This window comes from Leguminivora glycinivorella, chromosome 22 (assembly GCF_023078275.1).
Source record: "Leguminivora glycinivorella isolate SPB_JAAS2020 chromosome 22, LegGlyc_1.1, whole genome shotgun sequence".
In the NCBI taxonomy this organism is placed as follows: Eukaryota; Metazoa; Arthropoda; class Insecta; order Lepidoptera; family Tortricidae; genus Leguminivora; species Leguminivora glycinivorella.
Window position 1 is genome coordinate 10,611,182 of NC_062992.1, and position 27,306 is coordinate 10,638,487.

The 27,306-nt window shown below is 37.8% G+C and overlaps 1 protein-coding gene across 3 annotated transcripts in view; it reads left to right on the top strand.

Annotated features, from left to right (window-relative positions):
• The first annotated feature begins 1,562 nt into the window (after window positions 1–1,562).
• LOC125237887 overlaps window positions 1,563–27,306 on the top strand; it is a 38,887-nt gene continuing 13,143 nt past the window's right edge. Inside the window, exons 1-8 of one of the 3 annotated variants that reach the window (XM_048145120.1) lie at window positions 1,563–1,665; window positions 18,432–18,518; window positions 23,443–23,508; window positions 23,773–23,838; window positions 24,102–24,725; window positions 25,053–25,290; window positions 25,775–25,874; window positions 26,565–26,688. In XM_048145120.1, the coding sequence (XP_048001077.1) occupies window positions 1,632–1,665; window positions 18,432–18,518; window positions 23,443–23,508; window positions 23,773–23,838; window positions 24,102–24,725; window positions 25,053–25,290; window positions 25,775–25,874; window positions 26,565–26,688 (1,339 nt within the window). In that variant the 5' untranslated portion in view covers window positions 1,563–1,631. Of the gene's footprint in view, window positions 1,666–2,840; window positions 2,980–18,431; window positions 18,519–23,442; window positions 23,509–23,772; window positions 23,839–24,101; window positions 24,726–25,052; window positions 25,291–25,774; window positions 25,875–26,564; window positions 26,689–27,306 lie in introns of those variants that run through there. The other 2 variants (XM_048145121.1, XM_048145122.1) reach the window with 2 other exon arrangements.

The window sequence follows — 27,306 nt, forward strand, 5'->3', positions numbered from 1 at the left end:
AATATCTATTTTACCCTGTTTTATGTATTGGGACCTGTCAAGAGAGATGACGGCACGTGGAGGATAAGGAGGAATACCGAAATAGAGGAGTTGGTGGGCGAAGCGAACATCATCGGCGTAACCAAATCCCACAGACTTCGCTGGTTCGGCCACCTACTCAGAATGGGAGAGGATCGGGCTGCCAAGAGGGCGTATCTGGGAAGACCAACTGGTGGCCGCCCGGCGGGTCGGCCCAGATACCGCTGGGGAGACAGCGTGATGGCGGATCTGTGTCAGCTACAAGCCGATAATTGGCAGGAAGCTGCGCAGGATCGGGATAAGTGCCGTGCTCTCGTTTTGGAGGCCAAGATCCTCTTTGGATCACAGTGCCATACTAGTTAGTTAGCATAGCTGGGCACCGTTAATCAAAAAGTTAACTTCGTTAATCGCTAATCCGTTACTAAAAAAGTTAACTTCGTTAATCGTTAAAGCGATACATTTCGACAAATTTAACGTAAGTTAAAGTTAATCGTTAATCCGTTAAGACATGAAAAAAAATAAACTTTTCTTTAAATATTTAGTTTCATCAGTACCCACTATAACGTATTATATTGCTGTAAAAGGCCGAAGTACAGCTAGCCTATTGAACTCTAGGCTGCACGTGGAAGGCAGTGATCGCCTGAGCTACTGCCAAGAGCTGTGTCAGGAGAGATGCTGGCGGAGACGGGACTGTTGTGGCACTTTGGGCGGTAGAGGCTAGGGAAGCGAATGTGGTCGTAAATAGGGCTCGAATTTGCTGCCGTATCACTACAACAGTCGCCATGGTAAAGCTTAGGATTCACCGAATCAAAGTTAGTAAAAGCAAATCCACGTGAAGAATACTTTTTTAGGTAATATTTCGGACTTTTAGCAATCGACATCGGTAAAACCTAGGATTTGCCGTACTTCGGGCTTTTATAGTAGCGTTCAGAACGTGTTTTTCGCAGCGCAGATGGCGCCTGTGCCCTACTAGATTAACGATTAATGGACTCGGAAAAATTTAACGGAAGTTAACGAGTCCGTTAACATTTTTTCAAGTTAACTTAAAAGTTAATCCGTTAATCGAAATGTTAACTTCGTTAATTAACGATTAACGGATTAACGAGTTAATGCCCAGCTATGTTAGTTAGTTAGTTTATGTATTGTATTTATACTTCTTTGATGATGAATTGATGATACTTAAGGGTAAGGAACGCAGCCAGTACATACATTGACGACCGGTCTGGTCAAGCGCGTAGTAACCCTGCTTAATACGTGGTCCTGGGTTCGAATCCCGGTAAGGGCATTTATTTGTGTGATGAGCACAGATGTTTGTTCCTGAGTCATGGATGTTTTCTATGTATATAAGTATTTGTATATTATATATATCGTTGTCTGGGTACCCACAACACAAGCCTTCTTGAACTTACTGCAAAATCAAGATGTAATTTTTTTTCCTGTGTTTTACATATATATATAAATATTTGGCTTCTGTACAAAAAATATTCGAATGCTGTTTCTATCGGCAGTAATCTGTAAAATATACAATCAAGTTCAAAAGCTCGGCTATTGGTGATGGGAGCCCGGCAGTTGCCGGTGACCGCTCGGTGTGTGATCACTTAGTGAAGTTAGTGATGAAGCTCGCCGTACTTGCGCTCTGCGCGCTTGGTATGTACCTAGCCTTATAATCCTTCTTTTTGTACTAAAATAGTTAGTGATAGGAGGAAAAGTGTTTAAAATTTTCACATTACCTATTTATGAATTTCATAAGAGACATGTTAAACTTATAAAAACATTACTGATTTAAACTTTCACGATTATTACATTTATTACACATAATTATTTTTAAAATCGGGACTTAATCGCGTATTATTCATCATCACATATTAAAGTGACCTCCCTGAAACGTTGGAGGTCAGTTTAATATGTAGTTATTGCTCCACAAAAGTCAGATATTATTCTTTTCATTTGTTTTTCATTTCGGTAACCATGATAAAGATTGAAAAAAAAAAACAGAAACGAATGGATTAATAACTATTGACATGCACAATTTCTGTTCCTTTTAGGGCTGAATGAATGATTTTAGATAAAAAAAAATTCCCATTTGCAACCCCATTTTCACATAACAATGTTATTAAATACATCACATTTCTTAGTGTGTGCATTGTTTATCGCATGGGACTAAAATACCAAACATATTGTCCGTATAGTCAGGGGCGGCTCACTCCGCGATTCTATCGCCGCGCTACAAGTACCTACATGCTGGCGGCCGCGAGCTCGCGGCCTAATCAGGGATGGCGCGCGTTCTCACAGAACGCACGTTCGCTCTTTCTATTGTTACTTTACGTCGCGAGTTGTTTTTAAGATTCATATTCGATGTTCGCGCGTGGAATGGCTAATAATGCTTAGTTAAATAGACATCATGAATAAAATAGGACAATCTTACACAGATATTATTGATTAAGTCCCACGGAAAAGTTCAATTAGGCTTGGGACAAAAATATATAAATACTGTACCTAAAGAATACCCAAGACTTAGTATAACATTTTATCTAAGTATTAATTCGTTTTAATCCATAGGCAACCCTATCGTCCGACGCCGCGCACGTGCGGCTCGTTTCTTTATTAGATTTTGTAGGCATTTAAAAAGGCGGCATTTCGTGAACATCAAAGCAGTGGGCCTTCTGTACTATTATATATTCTGTGGTATAGTCAAAAAAATAACATTTTAGCCTTTTAAAAATATCCCTAATACTGTATCTAAAGAAGGTAATCCACGAAAAGTACAATCAAGTTCAAAAGCTCAGAAAGTGGTGGGAGATGGTTACGTGTGGTCAGTTGCCGCCGGCCGCTCAATGCGTCATTACTTATAATAACAATAAACATACAATTTATTTGGTTAAGTAAAAAGTGTTATAGATATATTTTTAGATAGCTTTCGGATAGTGATGAAGTTTGCGGTACTTGCGCTCTGCGCGCTAGGTACGTACCTAATCTTATTAATTTATCCTTAATTTTTGCGCTCGGTGTATACCTAGCCTTATTAACCCTTAATCTGTGCGCTTGGTGTACACTTAGCCTTTTTAACCCTTAATTTGGTACAAAAATCGAAAGTTCAAGTTTCAGGGTTGTTGCGATAGTGATGAGGGATAAGAAATAAATAAGATGCCTACATACATTGCAATATTAACCCTTCGAGTCCCAGCGACATCATATGATGTCAGTAAAATATAAGTAAATACATATAGATGCTTGGGGCTCGAAGGGTTAAGGGTGTAATTATGACAAACGGGTGCGCTGTCAGTGATTTAACTAATTAAAAATACCGACCAAGAGCGTGTCGGGCCACGCTCAGTGTAGGGTTCCGTAGTTTTCCGTATTTTTCTCGAAAATCACTGAACCTATCAAGTTCAAATCAATTTTCCTAGAAAGTGTTTACAAAATCCTACCTTTGTGATTTTTTTCATATTTTTTAACCGCCTTCCAAATCTCAAAGGAAGGGGTTTTCAATTCGTCTGTATATATTTTTTTTTAAATGTTTGTTCCTCGATATCTCCGTCGTTACTGGACCGATTTTGAATTTTTTTTTTTTATTGAATGTATATGCATACAGATTGGTCCCATTTTTCTCAAAACCCAGTTCTGATGATGGGATCCTGGAGAAATCGAGGGAACTCCTCAAATCTGAAAGGCATACATATGGTGATTTTTGTGTTTTTAAAAGAACAGCATGCATTTACGTACGGAACAGTGACATTTGGTGCAGAGGAACTCCTGATGATGGTCAGAATGGAACTCCTCAAATCTGAACGGCACACTTATTTCGACTTTGGTATTTTTATAAGAACAGCATGCACTTACGTCCAGAACAGTGACATTTGGTGCAGTGGAACTGCTGATGAAGTGAGCCACCAATGGTTAGAGTTCCGTTCTGATAATCATTCTCATCTGTAAGTACTTCAGAATCATCCAGATTTCAAAATTGGTTCAGAAATGACGGAGATATCGAATAACAAACATTAAAAAATATACAGACGAATTGATAACATAATCTAACATTTGAAAGTATTTATCACCAGAACCCCAAAGGTAGGCGGTTTTTTTTTCTTAAAAAATATTAAACATATGGTTCGAAAGTTAGAGGGGGGGGGCGCACTTTTTTTTCCTTTAGCAGAGATTATTTCCAAAAATATTAATATTATCAAAAAACGATTTTAGTAAACCCTTATTCATTTTTAAATACCTATCCAACAATATATCACACGATGGGGTTGGAATGAAAAAAAAAATCAGTCCCCACTTCACTTTACACTTTAATTCATTCCACACTTCCACAGTTTAGCTGTGCGAGGCAGGAAGTTTCCGGAGAAACGCACAGTTAAGGACTGCCAGCCATCTAAATGATGGAGATGGAATGTATAGGTACCTATTCTGAAACATCAAAGTCGAAACTCATGGTAACTCTATCTACCTATAGTACCTATGTACCTAAGCGTGATAAGGCACAAACAATACACTTTAAAAAAAAAACAACACACCTGTGTGAAAGTGTGCTTTTAAGTTCGTTGCTCAACGAGTCTCATAAATTAAGCGACGACGTTCGATCTTCTTTGATTTGGCTGACAACTTGTTACGAGGCCTTTGTGAAGGCCCCTTTGGTTAAGTGCGTCACTTAATTGTCGTTGCACAATATTTTAGATCAATGCCTTCATCAAACGTTTTTATGAACTGTAAGTGGTATAGGTACATAATCTCCATACTCGGACATTTGCCATGTTTGTCTATTTGACGCTTTAATTGAATTAAATTGTCTAAAAAACTGTATTATTTATTATTATGACAAACAACAACATAACAAAAATCTTACAAATAAAACTTATACTACTTACAAATAAAATTTTTGAGCCAAATCGTCGCTAGTGGGTAAGGTGCCCAGAAGGCTGGCCGCATTGCCCCGCTGGATAGCTATACTTATCCGCTGAGCGAAATACTGGCCAGCCCTCTGGTCACCAGATGCGTCTATGAGGCGCTTGGACAGCTCCTCATAGGTTTCAACGTACACTTTCAACCCCAAACGTCGCAAATATATGTAGCCACTGCCGAGGTTGGCATACTTGCGACGTTTGAGGTCTTCAGCCGAGGATGCAGCCGCACCAGCACCAACTTTAGTGCTTGGAATATGGGACGGAGCTAATAGGGTGTCTACACAATACAACTCATGTAGCATCCCAAGCCAAAATCGTGAGCAAGAGATTTAAACTTTGTAATTTTTTTACATTTTAAATCTCTTCAACAGTTCGACGCCCGTAGGTTGAGGTACAAACTTAATATGCCACCACCAAGTGGACCCGCTACAGTCACCGGCAAAAATAAGTGATGATTTATGTACCTTGTCGCTTTTAACCATTTTAATAACTTCGTATGACATTTCAAATAAGATGTTAATGTGACAAGGTACAGAAATCATCACTTATTTATGCCGGTAGCTGTACCTCCATTTAAATCGGTATAACTGATGCTTACTCATATGAAAGAGGATCGAGTTTCTAGAGAGTTACTGCCAAAGAAAAATGTGTAGTCACAGTGCGTAGACGGCCATCTCCCGACACAGGCTTAAAACTTTTGAACCTCAGTTTTGACAATTTTGCCCATATATTGTTAGCTTGATATGTGTTAAAATGACAAATATTAATATGAGCACTACTAGCCCAGCGTTCCCCAAAGGTGTAACGCCATCTAGGCCACCGTACCTCTTTCTCTAGGGCTTTGAGGTACGTTTTTTTCTTAGACTTTATCCGTCTATACGGAGTTACATATGTCTTTGCTCATATTGATTGATTGAAGTACCGGAATATTAATCTAAATATTATATAACCATGGTAATTAATGTATCTATCTCTTAAACCCGCTTAAGGGGCCTTCCCAAAAACGATTAATAATAACAAGATGACACCACACTTAATGGCGAAGATTAGTTTTGTCTCCAAACATAATAGCGGACTTGATCTTTTGCCCGCAAATATCTATAAAATTCGAAGAAAATTACCTATAAAATACTTGCCTTTGACCACCTGCTTGGAATTTCCTTGGACCTGTTTCATAATAAACATAAAACGAATAAAAATTGCCATGCGAACTGTCTTCGATGCTAATGTAAATTAGAGGTAGTTCCTAAGTTTTGTAATAAAATTCACTAAGATTTGTGGCGGACTGCTAGATATCAAATAAAATGATGCCTTAATAAGATTTAAATAATACCAAATATGTATAGCGTGAACATAAATTATGTAGACTAGACTTTATTTGAAGAATATCCTGATTTGGCTGATTGATTAAACTTAAATCTTATAGTATTGCGCTATTGCAGCTTGTGAGAAAGGCTATTTGTAATAGAATAAGTCAATTGTAACCGTGGCTTGCGTGGGCGACGGTCGCGCGATGGTCGCGCGACGGCGATGCGACGCATACGAAATCAAACCTTATCGATATGGAAGTATGAGACGCGACGGCGACGGTCGTGCGACCGTCGCCCACGCAAGGCACGGGGTAAGACAACAAATTTGTATGTTGATTTTTACGGAGCGACATGTTCACTTCGGTGACAACTTGACAAGCTCTTAAATAAAGATTAAAAAAAAAACTTATAGTATAGGTATATATATATTTAACATTTAAACGAGCAATTCTTGTATATTTATTTATTTATATATACCGACGATCTCGGAAACCGCTCTAATGATTTCGCTAAAATTTGTTATGTGGGGGTTTTCGGGGGTGAAAAATCGATCTAGCTTAGCCTTAGATCCCGGAAAACGTGAATTTTCGATTTTTCATGCGTTTTTCTTTCGCAAAATATGGTCGTTAATTTCGCCGACCGCGCATCGGCTGGGCGTAGCTCAGTCATAAGAGGTCGGTCTAATGTTCGCAAGCACATCGCAGGTCAGGGCTTCGAATCCCGGCCAATAATAAAGTTTTTTTTTGTATTTATAAGAGTTTTTTTTTATCTAAAGACGTGATATAATAAAATAGAACCGAGCGAAGCTCGGTCGCCCAGATATTTACTTTATAAATGAGCAACTTCCAAATTTTATAAAAACACGTTTTATTTATTTATTTATTTAATCTTTATTGCACAACAAAATAAGGTACAAATGGCGGACTTAATGCCTCAAGGCATTCTCTACCAGTCAACCAATGGGCTAAACCAGAAAGATTAAGTAGGTGCAGTGTCTTAATAAAAAGAAGGAAAAGGAAACTGTAACCTAAACTATGGATAGATGAATATTAAACTATACATATTCAAGATAATCTGACTTTGACTTTTATATAACACTGGATTGATTTTCTTTAAATAAATAGGCAGCTACTCCTTTATTAATTACTAGTTTTTGCCCGCCACTTCGCTCGCGTTAGAAAGAGACAAAAAGTAGCCTATGTCATTCTCCATCCTTTCAACTATCTCCACTTAAAAAATCTCGACAATTCGTCGCTCCGTTTTGCAGTGAAAGACGGACAAACAAACAGACACACACACTTTCCCATTTATAATATTAGTATGGATTTAAAGAACTAATGAGGACTTTACCTACATGTGGCATGGTAATAGCTTCTTCTGCTTTATTTGAGTTGAGTCTTAATGTTGGTTGGTAGAACTAACTTTAAAATTACGATTTTAACGATATTTATTAATTTGAGAACATACGTAACATAACCTCTCAAGGCTCAAAATTCAATTATTCTAGAACTTTGGTTCACAATCCATATTGCACGTATATTTATTTATACTTTTAAATCAAATAACTACTTAAGCTTCAAGCCTTACTGCGTCCCAATAAGATTTGATATCTATCTTTCTAAAAGTTGTATACTGTTACGAAAAGAATAAACCAAACACACGGTCAAGTGGTTTTCAATGAGACAGTGATTGAGACGCGCCATCATAACACTTCAAATCTGTTGGCGAGAAATTGAGAGAAAAACAAATGAGAGGCTCTATGGGTAAAGATACCTTATGGTGGCCAATTACGCTATGATTCGAAATGCTCCAAAATTATGCTACTTTAAGAGTCAGACAAAATACCTAGGTACTGTTTTTAAGTAAAGTTTAGCGTTTACTAGTGTTATTTTAATGTCAAACTAAGGTCAAGCTTTTGTAAAATTATATGTACATTTAGGTACTTTATAATTGCGATGTCTATGGCATCAAAAACACTGCCAACTGAAGATTGGTCTGACTTGCTGTGATTTTAGTGCCGACTATTATTATGGAATCTTTACGTGTAGAGCGTCACAAGTTATGTAACATATCGTGTCGAATAGGGCCGGGTCATTTATTTTGACACAACCTATCGCAAAATGTGGGTTTCTATTAAACAAGTTAAGAGGGCTTAAAAGAGAGATGCGAAATTGGATGGAGAAATTATGAATGAATTAAATTGATAAGTTCGCCATGCTCTTTTACAACTCACCATACATTTCATTAATTTCACTGATATTATTGTAAGGATTTTAGTTATTTGAATATTAAATAAGCGAAGGCTAGACAGGGGGCCGATTTTTGAATCTCGACCATTCGATTTCGTGAAATTCGTTCAATAATATCTCCACTACTAGCGATTTAAATTCTACTAACAGAATCGAAAACGAGTGGTCATTACCACTAGTTTTAAAATTACTAGCCGCCCTTTTTCAAAAATAGCATTACGTCGTTTTCCACAGACTTTCGAACGGCGAATTCGTGCGTTCGAAATTCAAAAATCGATCTCCTGAGCACGCGATTCCAACGATTATGTCTTCTTTAGATACGATATGGATCGGATACGTCAGCGTCAAGAGTAACGTTCGCGTTCGGTTAAACACACATTTGACAGGCCCATTTACACGGTACGAGGAATTTTAGTACATTACGGTATTTGATTGGTGTGCTAAAAGTGTTTAGGTAACTTCCACAGTTCGCAACTTTGCATCAATGCAACTAAAATCGTACAATTTGTGTTCGACCGTGTAAATAGGCCCTATCATCCGTCATTGATTATACCAAAGACATATATAACTCCGTAAAGACAGATAAAGTCTAAGAAAAAAACGTACCTCAGTACAGTCAGCAGCAGAAGCTCGGTAGCGGGTAAGGTGTTCACAATGATCCTAACACGCTCTTATTGTCTTAAAAATAAGATCGTGTCAAGTTCATTTTGAACACCTTGCCCGCTACGCTACTTCTGCTGCTGACTGTACCATACAGAAAAAGGTACGGTGGCCTAGATGGCATTACACCTAGGGTACGCTCAGCTAGATGGCGCTAATATTAATATTTGACATTTTGAAACATATCAAGCTAAGAATATGGGCCAAATTGTCAAAACTGAGGTTCAAAAGTTTTAAGCCTGTGTCAAGAGATGGCAGTCTATGCACTCTAATTACACATTTTACTTCGACAGTACCTCTCTATAATACTCGATTCTCTTTGATTATACTTAGAGCTAATTTCTGAAGTTTTAATGGTGGCGTAATTTATTATTATGCCAGATCGGCCTGTACGTATTGTAATAAGTAAAACGGTATAACATATACTCGTATAACAAAAAACCGGCCAAGAGCGTGTCGGGCCACGCTCAGTGTAGGGTTCCGCAGTTTTCCGTATTTTTCTCAAAAACGACTGAACCTATCAAGTTCAAAACAATTTTCCTAGAAAGTCTTTATAAAGTTCTACTTTTGTGATTTTTTTTCATATTTTTTAAACATATGGTTGAAAAGTTAGAGGGGGTAGGGTGGGACGCACTTTTTTTTCCTTTAGGAGCGATTATTTCCGAAAATATTAATATTATCAAAAAACGATCGAACGATCTTAGTAAACCCTTATTCATTTTTAAATACCTATCCAACAATATATCACACGTTGGGGTTGGAATGAAAAAAAATATCAGCCCCCACTTTACATGTAGGGGGGGTACCCTAATAAAACATTTTTTTCCATTTTTTATTTTTGCACTTTGTTGGCGTGAGTGATATACATCAGTCATAACATAACGATGCATTTTATGATTTGGTGAACCCTATACCTTGCAACATTGCGTCACTTTTTGTAAAAGCACCCTTAAATGTAACTAACTAAACCTACTCACTTACTTACAGTAGCAAATTACCTCTAGAATCTACATACTTATGATGATAACAGCAGGCTAGCCTAATAACCTACAGGCCAAAGATCATATGCACAGCATTCTCATCAACATACTAAAAACTGGTTGGTTACATTATAACCTGTTAATTTTGAGAGGAAATAACAACTGATACTTTTCCGAGATTAAAGAATTTTAGCTAACTAGAGATGTAGTTGTAGTGTAGGGACGCCTGCGTACGTAGCCGAATGGCATTTCTCCGACGCCAAACGAAAACGAAACGCCGCGCAAGTTAGATAGAGATAGATATCTACGAGCGTTTCGTTTCGTGAGCGTTTCGTGAGCGTTTGTGCCATTCGGCTGCGCACCCTGGCCGGAAACAGGCGAGCTGTCGATCACATGGTGCGTTCATTCAGCTCAATCCGCTGGAGTTGGAGCTGCTGGTTACTGTCCCGGCTGCCCTCCCACACTTCTCTCCTCAAATCTTCTCGTTTTCCTACAGAACACAAGGACATCTTTAAGTCCGACATCTTCTCTCAGACTGTCTCTACCGAATGTATCATAATATCGCGTTGCCGCGTACATGATGCATTATGCTAGTAAGTGTAAGCTTGTCTCCTCCTTACCACAGTGTGGACCAAGCGTGGATCCAGCTTCGTGCCCAGGGGGGCCGGGGGGTCACGTGGTAAAGGCCTGGGCCCCCAGGGGGGTCACGTGGTCTATTTGTATGGCCAACTTAGGCTCCAGGGGGGTCATGACCCCCATGACCCCCCCCCCCCCTGGATCCGCACATAGTGTGGACAGGATTCGTCGCTAACTATATCAGTCGCACAGGTGGAATCGGCTCGAAACCCTTAAATGACCTTGACAAAGATTTATTCAAAGAATTTTGACATGCTGTCGATAGAGTCAAAAATGGATGATGCATATTATATACATCACTATGCATTTAAGGGTTAAATTAGTATGATAAGGACAACTGCAGCTTATGAGTGGACGAAAAAACCCCTGAGTAAAAATGACAGACCTCGATTAGGTTTCGTTCTCGACATTTTCCTCCTCAAAAATTTAACCAATCGTTATGAAATTTTGGACACGGAAAAAAATATCTATGTTCTGTTCTTCGTTTGTTTACCGCGTATTTTTTATTGGGCCATTTTTAGAACTTTTTTAAGTAAAAATTGCAAAAAAAAATGCAGAAACAATAAAGGCAATATTCGCGCGTGCGTAGGGTAAAAGTACCAGAGCTCGACTCGTCGGTAGTGCCCAAATGACAGCCTTCTGTCACATATTTATTGTGCAAAGACTTAAGGTGGCTCGCTTTCCATACAAAAGACATCTACCATTTATTTAGTCACCGCACACTACAACTAAATAAAAATATGCGCATACATCTACTATACATTATCCATCGTCGCAGTATTGAACGAAATACATTGTTTCATACAGAAATCATGGACAAATCCATGTGAATTTTTTATTTATTTTACGAAAATGTGCGTGCCAAATTTTGTGTACAGACACAGAGCCGTCATATTTCGCGCATTTTTAGTTGACATTGTCATCAGTGACACTTGGCTCTTGACAAGTAATTATTTAAAGATATTGGTTTACTTAACTCAAGCAGACTCAGAAATAATGACGCATTTTGTCAATAAAGATACATATTGTGTATTTCGACACTGCTAGTGTAAATCGAAATGGCGTCTCGGTCATATGCACCGACTATGAAGCATGAGATCACGAGTTCCATCCCGGAGTTTTTTTTAATCATTTGAACATTTTTTTGATTTATTAAGTTTTTTTTTATATTTTTTTAATGGAATATTTGACTATTACTATATTGCTTTCCTATTTTTTATTTTCATACATAAATACAATAAAATCCTTTATTATGCCTTTGTTGATAAAATAAAATATTACACGTCAGGTCAGGTACACAGGTCATAGTGTGGGCATAGTATTAGTAATGTGCTGACTTCCTTACATTTACTGAGCTAGTTGACCTATGTTATTGTTGTGTGAATGTTTTTCTTCAACAACTAAATAGTTATATATATGAATATGTATGTAGGTATGTGGGTAGCTTTTGCACATTGTAATTTTTCCTCAGTCACCCGTTGAGCTCAGAGACCACGAACGCTGTAGTGTTCGAAACGTCGGGATGAATTGTAAATTCATTATACACGATTTAATCCGTTTTCATAGTTTTTATTTCATGAGTAACTATCACAACATTTTTTACGGTTACAAATAATAGTTATCATCAATATAATCTGGTCCAGGCAGGCAATCATGGTCGCGCGATAAATGATAAAACTTACTAATAGTGCGACAGAGACGGCCTGATATTTTATCGTCTATCGCACGACCATGCTACCCGTGCTGTACTAGCTTTTGCCCGCGGCTTCGCTTGCGTTAGAAAGAGACAAAAGTAGCATATGTCGCTCTCCATCCCTTCAACTATCTCCACTTAAAAAACATGTCAATCCGTCGCTCCGTTTGGCCGTGAAAGATGGACAAACAAACAAACAAACACACATTATCTTTGGTGAAACAACGAATTCTTCCACTTCAGATTATAGAGTAACCAGCTTTTCCCATTTATAATAAACTAGGTTTTGACCGCGGCTTCGCTCGCGTAAGAAAGAGACAAAAGGTAGCCTATGTCACTCTCCATCCCTTCAACTAAATCCCCTTAAATAATCACGTCAATTCGTCGCTCCGGTTTTGCCGTGAAAGACGGACAAACAAACAGACACACACCCATTCTTATTTGTAATTTTAGTATGGATTTGACATTATTATTTATATTTAAATAATTATATACGTAAGTATAGCCTAATTTCGTCGGTAACAGCGTGTTATGTAATGGCGTCGTTGGTGATCAGTCGCCTGTCACGCCGTGAAACTGCGTTCGAATCCCGGGATTCTATAAACTTTTTGTATTTTTTTGGATATAAATTTCGTATTTTTTATTGACCGAGCAAGAATGGAGAGCCGAAGGTATCAATTTTATCTTAGAGAACATATTGATTTTTTTATTGTCATTTTGATTTTCTATTTATTAAGTTGAGATATAAAACACAACTTTTAATACCCTCGCTAAATATAATATATTCTCGAAATTACTCCTTAGATAAAAAAAGTCCACTTGAGTTTTTAAAGCACTACGATACTCAGTTAACTATTGCATTTTCATTTACTAATTTAAGATTTCAAAAGCGATTTGAATACCCTTGCTCCATCGAAAATAAACAATTAGAAAACAAATCATTCGAATCGTACTTTAGAAACTAAAATTTATCTATACTTTTTGGAATTTTTAAAAATATCAGATTAGGATAATTATGTTAGAAATTCTGAGTTCGACGAACCCAAAAATTATTACCATGTAAGAGAATAGGTTTTTAATCTTTTTTGTGGAAAACGCTCAGTAACTACTGTACGAGTACATATGCATTTATGTATAATAATAAAACAAAAAATAGTGTCTCATAGTGTTGTGTTCCTGCCGGTGAGTAAGGCTGCCAGAGCTCAACGAGGGTGCGGGGTGCTGACGACGGGAGGACTTACGGAACTAATTTGTTCCGTCTATTGTCCTTTGAGTCGTCGGCAACCCAAACCCTCCTTTGAACTTGTACACTCCTTTTTGCTGTGCACACACAGCAAAGGGGAGTGTACAAGTTTCTAATGGGGCGGCAACGCGCATGCGACACTCTTTGAGTTGCAGGCGTCCATAGGTTACGTTGACCGCTTTCCATCAGGCGGACCGTATGCTAGTTTGCCACCGACGTAGTATTAAAAAAAAAGAGAAAAAGTCCTGGATTCGAACCCAGTACTTCCATGCAAATCATGCGATAACACGTATTTACCGCAAGGCTATTTAAACAAGCTGTCGCCGCGTGAAATTATCGACTAGAAGGAATACAAAAACACTGTTTGTATGTGTGAGTGGTACTTAAAAATAGTGTAAAATTGTAAATTTATATACATTAAGGGGATTAACGTTACAATGAGAAGTTGAATGTATGTAGTAATACGTCAATTTTAATATTAAATGTTCGCGAAGCATAATTGAAAGTACATAAATGCCTGTACGACTCCACAAAAAAAATAAGACCGGTAATTTGCAGATTAACGCCATCTAACGCAGCCTGAGCTTCGGGTAACCTAGGCGAGCCACCTTAAGATTTAAAGGAAGACTAACCTAACCACAAAATTAAAATTTTGAAAAAACCCCCGACTGCGACGTAGTAGACCGATTTTCATGAAACATGGCTAAGAACACTCCGGACTAACTCAGCTTTCAGACAAAAAAAAACTAAATATAAATTGGTTCATCCGTTCGGGAGCTGCGATGCCACAGACAGACACACACACAGACAGACAAACAGACAGAAAGACAGACGGACACGTCAAACTTATAACACCCGTCTTTTTTGCGTAGGGGGTTAAAAAACAATAAATAAATAAATAAATAAATAAATATTATAGGACATTCTTACACAGATTGACTGAGGCCCACGGTAAGCTCAAGAAGGCTTGTGCTGTGGGTACTCAGACAACGATATATATAATATATACATACTTATATACATAGGAAACATCCATGACTCAGGAACAAATATCTGTGCTCATCACACAAATAAATGCCCTTACCGGGATTCGAACCCGGGACCGCGGCGTAGCAGGCAGGGTCACTACCGACTGCGCCAGACCGGTCGTCAAATGCTTTAATATATTTTTGGTTAAAATAAAAACAATAATACTAATCGTAAACTAAACCTTAATCTAAAAATAAATAGATTAAAAGTAGCATCTACCGGTACACTGTCGAAGACTGGTACTTTTTAGGGTTCCGTAGTCAATCCCTTATAGTTTCGCCATGTCTGTCTGCCCGTCCGTCCGTCCGTCCGTCCGTCCGTCCGTCCGCGGATAATCTCAGTAACCGTTAGCGCTAGAAAGCTGAAATTTGGTACCAATATGTATGTCAATCACGCCAACAAAGTGAAAAAAAATCACAAAAGCAGAACTTTATAAAGACTTTCTAGGAAAATTGTTTTGAACTTGACAGGTTTAGTAGTTTTTGAGAAAAATACGGAAAACTACGGAACCCTACACTGAGCGTGGCCCGACACGCTCTTGGTCGGTTTTACCATTCCTATCTACAGAATCAAGACTTATTGAAAAAAAATTGCCATATGTCAAATACAAGGTGTTTGATAAACTATAGCCATTAATAATACTTTCAAAGTACTTACCGATTTAGAATTATATAATTTTGCATATTAATCACATGTTGATTTGAATAAATTTCATATGCTAATGACTAAGTATTTAAAAAAAAATAGGCTGTTTCCTTTTTTGTACTTTCGAATTAGTTACGTACCTTTTATGGGATGGGTCCGCGGTCAATTAGGAACCATGAGAGTCTCATCTTGTCTATCTGTCATCATCTTCCTTGCGTTATGGGAGCCTGGGGTCCGCTTTGACAACTAATCCTAAGATTTGGGTAGACACTAGTTTTACAGACGCGACTGCCATCTGACCTTCCAACACGAAAGGTGACTAGGCCTTATTGGGTTTCCTCACGATGTTTTCCTTCACCGAAAAGCGACTGGCAAATATCAAATGACATTTCGCACAATAGGAGGGCGATTTTTTCACCTCGCATACGGGATTTTGTCACTAAAATACCGGTTGAAAACGGTGACTTGCTTATTATTTTCAGTGACAATTTTCTGAATTCGAACGCGTGAGACTCAAAAATCGGCCCGTAGTTCTTACTGACATTGGACATGCCACTTCAAAAATTCTTATTATTCAGAATCAGAATCAGAATCAGAATAGTTTATTTGCTAGAATACTTAAAATTAACATATCGTACATGATGTTGAGGTACATTAGGTGACAGTATTCAGTCGGTGAACGACATGCAAAAATTATAAAAACATGAAAACATTATCAACACGATAGCATTTTCATAATATACCTTAATACAATTACAGTCAATGCAAAAATCACAATAAAATTACAATGCAAATTAAAATAAAATAAATGTAGTCAAGATAATTATAAAATTAGTACATGTCAGTCATTATAATTAAAGTAACAGTTTAAAGTCCATAAATTCCTTAATACTATAAAAACAATTGTCATTTAGCCATTTGGTCAGCACTATCGAAAATCTATTATAATCTAAGGAAGGTTGTTATATAAGACAATGCACATATTATACGCATTCTTGCGATAGATCGCAGTATGACAAGGGGGCTGATACAAAAGGCCAATGTATTGAGCTCTTTGGTTACCTGCAAATACATCAGCACGGGAAGCATGGTCGTGCGATAGACGATAAAATATCTGGCCGTCCCTATCGCACTTACAAATAGTGCGATAGGGACGGCCTGCTATTTTATCGTCTATCGCGCGACCATGCTTCCCGTGCAGATCTATATCTAAAGAGCTCGGGATGTTTTTTGACAAACAGACATGCTTTTTTATGTACATGCACGGTAGTGGTAAAATATTTAATTTTTTAAAGACTGGAATGCAGCTATCAGGAATCGAAATATTGGCAATGGCACGAATGCACTTTTTTTGTCTTATAAAAGCTCTAATTGCGTCAACGGAATTGCCCCAAAGTAAGAGCCCATAGTTCAGTACTGAAGCTACATATCCATGATATGCCGTGATAGCAGCTTCAGCTGAAACAGTCATTCTAAGCTTTTTTATGGCAAACACAAAACTGTCCAACTTTTTACACACATAATCTACATGAATTTTCCAGTTTAGATTTTTGTCTATATGTAGACCTAAAAATTTTATGTCATCACAACTATCTATTTCTATATTCTTAAAATTAATATTCAAGTCTCGTGTTCGGGCATTGTATGATTCAAATTGTATAAAATGTGTCTTATTTAAGTTAATATTTAGATTATTACTATTAGTCCATTCGCATATTTCAGCTAAAAACTTATTTATGTTTTCTTCATATGACGCAATGTCGTCGCCTTTTACCATCACAGTTGTATCGTCTGCAAATAAGATGCACTCGGGAGTGATTGCTCGAGGGAGATCGTTGATATATGTAATAAAGAGCAACGGACCTAAATTACTTCCCTGAGGCACTCCCCACAGGTTTTCACGATAATCGGAAACAAAATTCTGCTTTACAAATTTGTTACCAACTTTGACTATTTTTGAGATCTCGGTACGCTGTTTTCTACCTTCTAAGTAAGTTTTGAGCCACGCATGCGCAGGACCTCTAATGCCGTAGGTTTCAAGTTTTCTTAGGAGTATGGAATGATTTACACTGTCAAACGCCTTGCTTAGGTCTAGAAATATTGACATAATAGGTACTTTATTATTGTTAGCTTCGGTTATATACTTGATAAAGTTAAAACAAGCTAATTCCGTTGAGCAACCCTTTTTGAACCCAAATTGATTAGGATGAAGTATTTTGTGTTTGTCAAAAAAATCTGTCAACCTCACGCACATGGCCTTTTCGATTATCTTAGACAGAACAGGAACTAAGGTAATTGGCCTGTAGTTATTGATATCGCTGCGATCACCTTTTTTATACAAGGGTTTCACTTTTGACAATTTAAGTTGATCCGGAAATAAACCTTCTTGAAATGAGAGGTTTATTATATGACACAATGGATAACATAAGTAAGCAGCATTAAATTTTAATAAGTCCGTTGTGATGTTATCATAGCCACATGATTTACTATTGTTCAATGACATTATTATTTTGTATATCTCACTTTCATTTACAGGTCTTAAAAAATAGAATTTGGATTATTATAGCTGAAAGTTACATTATGTTTGCTATTGCCATTTCCATTGCTATTGTTATGTATAATGTCAATAAAATAATTATTAAATACGTTACAAATGTCCTGCGGATTATTATAAATTATATCATTCGATTGTATACTGTCAAACTCATTAAATCTATTATCATTACCTGTCATTGAACCAATAATATTCCAAGTGGCTTTACATTTATTTTTATTGGTTGAAATATACTTATTGTTAATTATCTTTTGTGACGCATGAATGCAGTTTTTTAAAAGCATAGTATAAACTTTAAATAAGTGCCTAGTTTCAGTCCTGTTCAACTTATTCATTCTTGTCTTCATGTATAGTTTCCGTTTAGTTTTACAAGACTGTCTTATTCCCTTAGTAAGCCACTTGATTTTTGATTGGCGACTACTTAATAAAGTTACCGAAACGTCGTACGCATATCTGGTACTATTGAATAGTTTTTGGAGAAGGTTTATTTTGTGTCTCCTTTCTTTACAGGCGCAGTGAGTGGGACAGAGAAAACAGAGACAAACAACAGGCACCGGCGAGCCTCGGGAACGGAGCTATTCCTTAGCATCGTTGGAGGTACTGTCACAATATCCATAAAGGGTGTTTGTCTGTCTGTTTGTCCTTCTTTCACGGACAATCAGAGCGACGAATAGACGTGATTTTTTAAGTGGAGATAATAGTTGAAGAGATGGAGAGTGACATAGGCTGCTTTTTGTCTCTTTCTAACGCGTGCGAAGCCGCGGGCAAAAGCTAGTTGTACATATATTGCATTACAGACGGTTAAGAAAATCTTAGCACTACTTAATCATTGCATTTGTTTGTGATATACAGGATGTTTCAATGAACGTATTACTAAATAAGTATAGTATGAATTTTCTGAGATGAACTTTTCGCTTTTGCCCTAATCTGTTAAACAAAGGCCTTTGTTTCTATTATTCGCGGCGGTTAGCTCCCGTTTCTACAGCACGTGCTAAAGTCTCAGTGTAGTTAAAAAGCAACTATCATGATAGCAATAAGGTTCAAATTTATTAAACAGTTTGCAGTATGCAGGTAACTTTTTTTGAAGATGACAAAACGTGTTATCTCCGAAAGGGCTTTTTATGGATTTGTACCTTATTACTATCATGATAGTTGCTTTTTAACTACACTGAGACTATAGCACGTGCCGTTCAAACGGGAGCTAGCCGCCGAGAATAATAGAAACAAAGGCCTTTGTTTAACAGATTAGGGCAAAAGCGAAAAGTTCATCTCAGAAAATTCATACTATATACATTAAGGTAAAAACACTCTTACTTAACACGGTAATGCCCAAAAAATGACTCCCTTCTGACATTTATAAAGAACTATTGAACTATTTATTAACCGCTTAACAACAAGACTACTATTTAGTATCAAAACGGGTTTTACTTCTAGGTAGGTATCTTAGAAATAAAATTTTAGATTAAACATTGGATTTTATGCTAATTTGTTGTTCCAAGACTGATAACTTCAAAAGTATTCTACTTCATTTATAATACGGGTGAATTAGCTAAAATAGAATTTAGAGACTGGCTTAGTTAAGTTTTAATACATCTGCTAAGTCTTTTAACGCATAATTATAAAAAAAATTACATGAATAAATGTACATATAGAAACTTAAGCCTAAAACTCAATAGCTAAAAAATAATTAAATTGTAAATATAATTAAACCTTCAATCATTAACTATGATAGGCAGGTAAGGCAGGTAATCAATTTTATTTATTTAATCGGATTTATTTTATCTGAAGAGTTTGACCATATTTACGGAACTACTTTCCCCTTCAACACTTGCATATGTGGTATAAAACGGTAAAGGATACTTATTAGTATAGGTGGGATATGTATTTTTCCCCTCACTAGCTCGGAAACACGTGTTTTGTCCTAAAGGACAAAAATACCAGCGGGTAAAAACGCATTTTATCCACTAGTGGGTAAAGTAATTTGACCTTGAATAAAGTTAAATTAACTGCTTAAAAATTGATAAAAGTAGGTGAATCTAGTAATAAAGATAATTTACCACCTGTGGAACTACTGGAAGCAGTGATAAACGCATTTTTTGCGGTGTAGTTTCCTCGCTATAGTGAGGGGAAAAGTTTTGTGTTACACTCCGGTGCAAATGTATTTTACTTCTCGTGTGTTAAAAAACTCGCAAGTTCAGGATTATATTCTCGAATATAACAAATAACTATTTTTAATTTGTAAGTATTACTTTCGTAGAATTATATAGCCATAGCCTTTTTGTTTGTCTTAGGGTTAAGGTAAAAACACCAGTGGTCCACAGTACACCAGTAGATTCAACTTTCAATCTTAAGACATTGTCAATAAATGTGTCAGATGGGCACTAGCACTATTTGGCACTAACGAGTCCTGCTCTGGTACTTTTAACTTATTAGTGCGTTTACACATTATCCGATCCGATATCGGATGTAGGACCGATAAGATAATATCCTATAATCAAAGGCACCATCCTTCCTACATCCGATATCGGATCGGATAAATGTAAAAACATAGTCCGACTGGCAACGCCAGTGCCAACCTCTTTGGTCCGGTCATGGGAAACGGTAATCACTTACCATCAATTCATATCGTCACTACTTTGAAAAAATCTCGTATCTCACGCTGCTCCTCAAAGTTAAAACGCAGTAAGTCTATATGCATTCCATACATACTTACTACAATTTTCTTTTCATTGACAGACGAAGATACAAGTTTTTTTTAAAGTAGTGACGATATGTTCGTTTGCTTCCTACGATAAAAATGCCACAAAATATGTGTTCACATAGGTGAAAGCAAATATGCCCGGCAGCTTACTCATCAATCAAAATAACAGCTTTTTTCAACTGACCATAGATATTCCTTAATTCTTCACAATAAGGTTTACATAGTACCAACATTGTAAACTTACAGTCGCCATCAGAAATATCTGAGCGGCCGGGGCGCGCAAAAATATCTAAGCGCGCCTTATCGCCTTTACAATAGAGACGTGTTCATTTATGACCATCTTGACCGCTTCGATATATCTGGCCCCGTAGCCGAATGGTATTTCTGCGACGCGAAACGCCATCGAAACGCCGCAGATATGTAGTCTGGCTCTGTCGCGCTAATACGCAAGAGCGATAGAGATAGATAGCTACGAAATTCATTATCGTGAGCGTTTCGTGAGCGTTTGTGCATTCGGCTACGCACACAGTTTCGTTCGTATTGTTATGCTATTACATGTTAGCAAAGACATATTATAATTATAACTCCGTATAGACAGATAAAGTCTAAGAAAAAAACGTACCTCAGACACAGGTACGGTGGCCTAGATGGTATTATACCTTTGGGGTACGCTCAGCTAGATGGCGCTAATATTAATATTTAACATTTTAACACATACTAAGAATATGGGCCAAATTGTCAAAACTGAGGTTCAAAAGTTTTAAGCCTGTGTCGAGAGTGTGGGACTGTGATTACACATTTTACTTTTTTTTAGTATGAATAGGTAGACGTTTGACCACGATCACACCTGATGGTAAGTGATGATGCGGTCTACGGTGGAGCACGCTTACCTATGAGATACCTATTTACTCTTGCTCTAAAGAGACCTGGATTGTATACTCGTGTGGAAACACAGACTCAGGCAGGGCAGACTTCGACAGTAACTCTCTATAATACTCGATCCTCTTTGATGTTAGGTTAGACAAATTTACGCGCCAATAAGAATGACACAATCTAAAGGTCAACGCTCAAAATGTTACATAATGTAATTTTACAATTGATTACAACCGGCTATGTTAATGTAAGTAGTATAAACAAAAGCTCACACATTACGTCATAATAGCGAATAATGGGATCACATTTGTGTGATGATATAAAGCAAAAGGTGTGAACATTTCGAAATTATACGGATATAAAGTTTTTGCTGACCTTTTTAGGTTAAGGTTACGTATAAATTGTATATAGATGGCGCCACCCTATTAGTCCATTGCACAGATAAAGAATTTCATACGTGAGAGCGAGAACATGATATGTTTTTCTCTCTCTCTCACACATATGAATGACAGTGACATGCCTAGGTAGGTACTTGCACAGGCGCCGCCTGGCGGGACAAAATGTCAGTGTGCCTTCTCATTGCTCAAAGTTTAACTGGAAGAGATGCCTTTAAGGGATAAATTCGTCTTTGTACTAATGCCAAGAAATCGTTATCATGTTAATAAATAAAATATAAAATAATTAAATATTATAGGACATTCTTACACAAATTGACTGAGTTCCACTCTATTTAAGCTCAAGAAGGCTTGTGTTGCAGGTACTCAGACAACGATATATAAATATATATATAATATACAAATACTTATATACATAGAAAACATCCATGACTCTTCATCACACAAATAAATGCCCTTACCGGGATTCGAAGCCGGGACCGCGGGTAGCAGGCAGGGTCGTTACGCGCCAGGTCAGACCGGTCGACAAAATGTTACGTATATGTATAGGTACACAGAAATAACAAATATAACATACCTAATTAAAAAACATATTAGAATTAAGAAGAGTCAACAACCTTCAAATCAAGAGTGAACAGGCATCTTCTGGGCGAGCTCACTCCATCGTAGGCCACGTCTTTGCCTTTGGCTAGTCTGTGGCCAAGAGTAAGCCCATTTATAATAATAATTAAAAAAAAAAAGAGGAAGACCTAGGACAGCATGGAGTCAAAATATTAGGTATTGCACCGGCATTAAAGACACCGCCACTCTGTCTAGAAAGGCAAAGAATAGAAAAACTTTGTCATGATGATCGTTGGCATCCGATAGGATATGGCAATATAAGAAGAAGTACATTGGGATGCAAAATTGATATGAATTAATACATTGATAAATTCGCCATGCACTTTTGCAGCTATACCTATTCTTTTTCTTGTGACACCAGAAAAAAAAGCACACCAGCAGCACAATTTTAGAATTTCTTGAAACTTTCTGAAACACAGTCGCTCTGGGGCCCGTTTCTCGAAAGGTACAAGCCATGTACAAGCCTTCTATTACAAGTGTGTTTCCATGACAACCCATACGATTTGACAGTTCGCGCACTTGTAATACAAGGCTTGTACCGCTTGTACCTTTCGAGAAACGGGCCCCTGACCGAAATCGGCCATGACAGCATCATCAATTCATCATCATCTTTTTTTTACTTTTCAAACTAAGTAAGGTACAGCAGGGCAAAACTCGACTGGGGGCCAATTGTAGCTAGTTAAATTTTTCCGTTATTACACTATGATGTTGAGTTCTACATGTATCCACTGAACACGCCTGCCATATATAACCGGTGGACACTCTATTTAATAATACAAACACTGTAAAACATGGATAAAATGGACCAGTTACATTTACTCCCAGTCGAGATTTGCCCCGCTGTACCTTACTACAAAATATTAGGAAGGAAAATATATCCAGGTTTAAGGAAATATAAGGTTACCTACTGACTGCAATGTTTTGTTGACAGAACGACCAAGCGGCAAGAATCAGATCAAATCGTCTCTCCTTCCAGTGCAGCTGCCGATCCAACTGGGTAAGTTCTTGTTTTTCTAAAATCTAAACTATAAGTAGAAGTTACACACGATAACCATGCATTCAATAAGAGTTTTGAATGATTCACGGTTATTTTCATTAAACTTATATTGACTGGGATATACCGTGATTACCTTTTTGATTTTTGTCGAGCTCCCGATTTTTCGACGCTGTTGCATGCATCATGAATTCATGATCACGGAAAACGGATCAGTTTCAATATTCATCTCTGAGATGGCATTAATTAAAGTTGATATTTTTTCAGGAGGCCATGGAGGAGTGACTCTACCAATTCTGGTGCTTCCTGTGCCAGTGTACACCAATAATCCAGGTTAGATCCATTATTTGATTACCCAGCAGTAGATAATATGTATACCTACTGTATCTCGGACGTTACATACCTACATACCTTACCCAATAAAGACGAGCCAAGTTATCAATGTGACAAATGTCAAGTTTTCATTTTAGTTTTTCATAACTAAACGGCCGAACTTGGCGAAGACATTTTTGACATTGTAGGTACCTCCTTTTTTCTGACAAATTTGTGTCATTCTCAACAAAGATACCTAGTTAAATATTGACCAAATTTCGCAGATTCCTGCAGCGCCAACCACGGCTCAACGGCTACATCAACACAGACTCTACCAAAAATACCAATCGTACAAATCCGTCAACAACTCGAAGAAGCTCTAAACCAGCCTGAAACAGTCCAGGAATCTCAAGAACCAATCCCTGTACAACCAACTGAAAACACCAACGCACAAAAAGAAGAGAATACAGTAACCACTCATCATCAGCAACATAAAAGCAACACACATCATGAAGTCCAGAGTAATGTTGCCACACAATTGATTCAAAATCAACATGAAAGCAACACACATCAAGTCCAAACCAATCCAGTAGCCACACAATTGTTCCAAAATCAACATGTAATCAACACAAATCAAGAAGCGATTCAAATAAATGAACTACTTCAAGATAATGAACCAAAGCAACCTCAACCTGTGAAGACTTCAGCTTATGCTTCAGCTAAAGTGGTGATTCCCACTCCAGCTAATGTGGTTATACCTAATGTTCCTCATAAGGAGAGTTTGAATTTGAACCTTGGAACGAACAATAGGGTCAGTTTTAATGTGGAGCCTCAAGTGCAGGAACCAGTGAGCTTTGAACAGGACACAGCGGAGATAATTCCGTTCTCTGATGGATCACCGATTTTTGGTAAGTTATTGCTCTTGTCCAGCCTTTAAATTGATGGTAACTTTTCACGCAGCAAAAGAAACTTCCACATAAAAAAAATATCCCATAAATCACAACCAGAGGCTGGAATCAGTTCAGTATTCGTATGATGCGAAGGTTTCTATGAGGCGCGTAATCGATATCTAATTTAGGTACTTGATTTAGGTAGTACCTATTGAAAGAGAGAACACAACAGGCAAAATTGAGTACCCGAAAAATAAATTAGATTACATTCAAGCTAATACAGTCAGATAAATATGCATAAATCTAAACCACACCCTCTATTTACTCACCTCATCTCCTCCTCAGAAACCTCGGAGCAGATGATCCAGAGCTTCCTCCGCCAAAGTCCAGTGGATCCCCAGGACCCTGCAGTCATCCCAGACCTGGACCTCCCCGCGCGTCTGCCAGTCACAGCACCTTCATCTTCCTACGGCGTGCCAATCACAGCAGCAGCACCAACTAGGCCGGACTTCAACCGATCTCTACACCTGCGTGTGGATCTGACTGTACCGAGCTCTAGCTACACTGAAGCTTATGACATTCAGTAAGTGTCTCCAGCACGCACTTGAGGTTTTTATGAATCTCGGAGCAGATGCTCCAGAGCTTTCTGTTCCAGCCATAGACCAATGGCTCCATATCCACAGGATCCTGATGCAGTTCCCCCTATATCCCATGGCATATCTTCGATCGCAACAGCAGCACCAACCAAACCGGACTTCAACCGATCTCTGCACTTGCGTGTGGACCTGACTGTGCACACACACACACGCGCGAGTGGATCTAACAGTGTCTAGAGACGCTTATTATCCTTCCATTTTAGTTTTCCTTTATGTAATCTGTCCAAGCCCATAAACTAGAACTAAAAGGCCTTATTGCGAAAGGCTCACTTACCTTACAACAGCAAGCTGGCGTCTTTCAGTAGCATGATATGATATGATATGCCCATGCAGTATTCTTTATACCTTTAATACCTACTATTATCAGGTTTCCCTCTCGACATTATTGACATTATTCACATTGTATTGCAGATGGCACGCGGAGTCAAACACAGCGAAGACCGTGGTAGAAGATGGCAGCACTATCATCTATCGCGCACCGTTGGCTGATGGCCGCATCCAGTTCCTTGAGGTTTGTTATTTCTATTTTTACCCGTTTTGATAAACTTTTTTAAAGTCCAAAAAGGTAAATATGTAGCTAGTGCTCCTTAGAAAACATCATTGGAATTCCAGTAACATCTCACACCACTGCTTTTCTTTGCAGAAGTATGGTTTGCTTGCCTACTATTTCTTAAACTTGGTAACTAGGTGGAACAAAGGGATTTTACTGACTCCACTTTTTATATTAGGTCGGTGGCAAACAAGCATACGGTCCACCTAATGGTATAGTCCATTTCAAATACGAAGGCCCGATGGCACTCGAAACTTAACAATAGGGCTCATAATGTTTGCCTTTTGTTATCTAATTAGGCCCACTTCAAATTGGCACGCGTCGGTGCAATCTCTTTGTCGGTGCAATCAGGTATCTTTTGTTATCACTAATCCTATTGTTAACGCTAATTGACCGTCTCAAGTGCCATCGGGCCTTCGTATTTGAAATGGACTATAAGCAGTTTTATAGAGCTCCAGAGTTGTATACGGACTGCTTCGCGATCTCATTGCATTGAGCTCTGGAAGCCTTGCTCACCTGTAGTATTAACATAACACTATGAGTCTAAATTGTGTAGTGTTTTCATACGTATTTGGTCTATTGATATTTCCAAATCCTTTTTTATCGAAAGGCAGTGTTCAGTAGGAATCACTATATTGACTGTACTTACAGATCCAACGCGAGCTCACGAACAGACAGGAGGTGCGGCGCTGCACTCTGTCCCCGCTGATGCAGGCTACTCGCGAAGACATCGCCTTCCCTGGACTGCCAGCATTCGACCAGTTTGAATTTGTCGGTAAGCGCACACAAACAGAAGCCACGTAGATTTTAGGTGGAGACAGATCGCAAGTCCCATTGGGTTAATATACACCTCCAGCGGGCCTAGGCGAAAGGGGCAGTTCTCCAAGACATGCTTTTTGTCTGACTTTCGTGCTCGATTTTTATAACTATTTTAGGAAGATACCTAATTAATAAAGCTATTAAAAACCTTTGCCTATATGCTATTCTATTGAAGGCCCATCTGGATATCTTGAAGAATCGTAGTTATGTGGTGCATGAAAATCAGGGGTCACGAAAATCACATCATGAGGGCATGAGAATCAGATTTGAATACATGAAAGTCAGATTTGATTATTGATAGAAGGAAAAAATAAAACTAAATAATTAATGAAATGATTTAAAATGTTATTTATTATTAAAAAAAAACCGTTCTTGGCTAAAGAAGAGAAAGTGTGACCTCCTCAACTCTTAAATGATAATAAATTTAACAATCAGTTATTAACAATCAATTATGTAAGTCTTAAACAAAGTAACGAGCTACATAACATACTCACATTATTAATGTAAGTTTAATTTAAAAATATACAATCATTGTTGTTAGGAATGTCGTGGTGTTTTTTTATATTTAAAATCT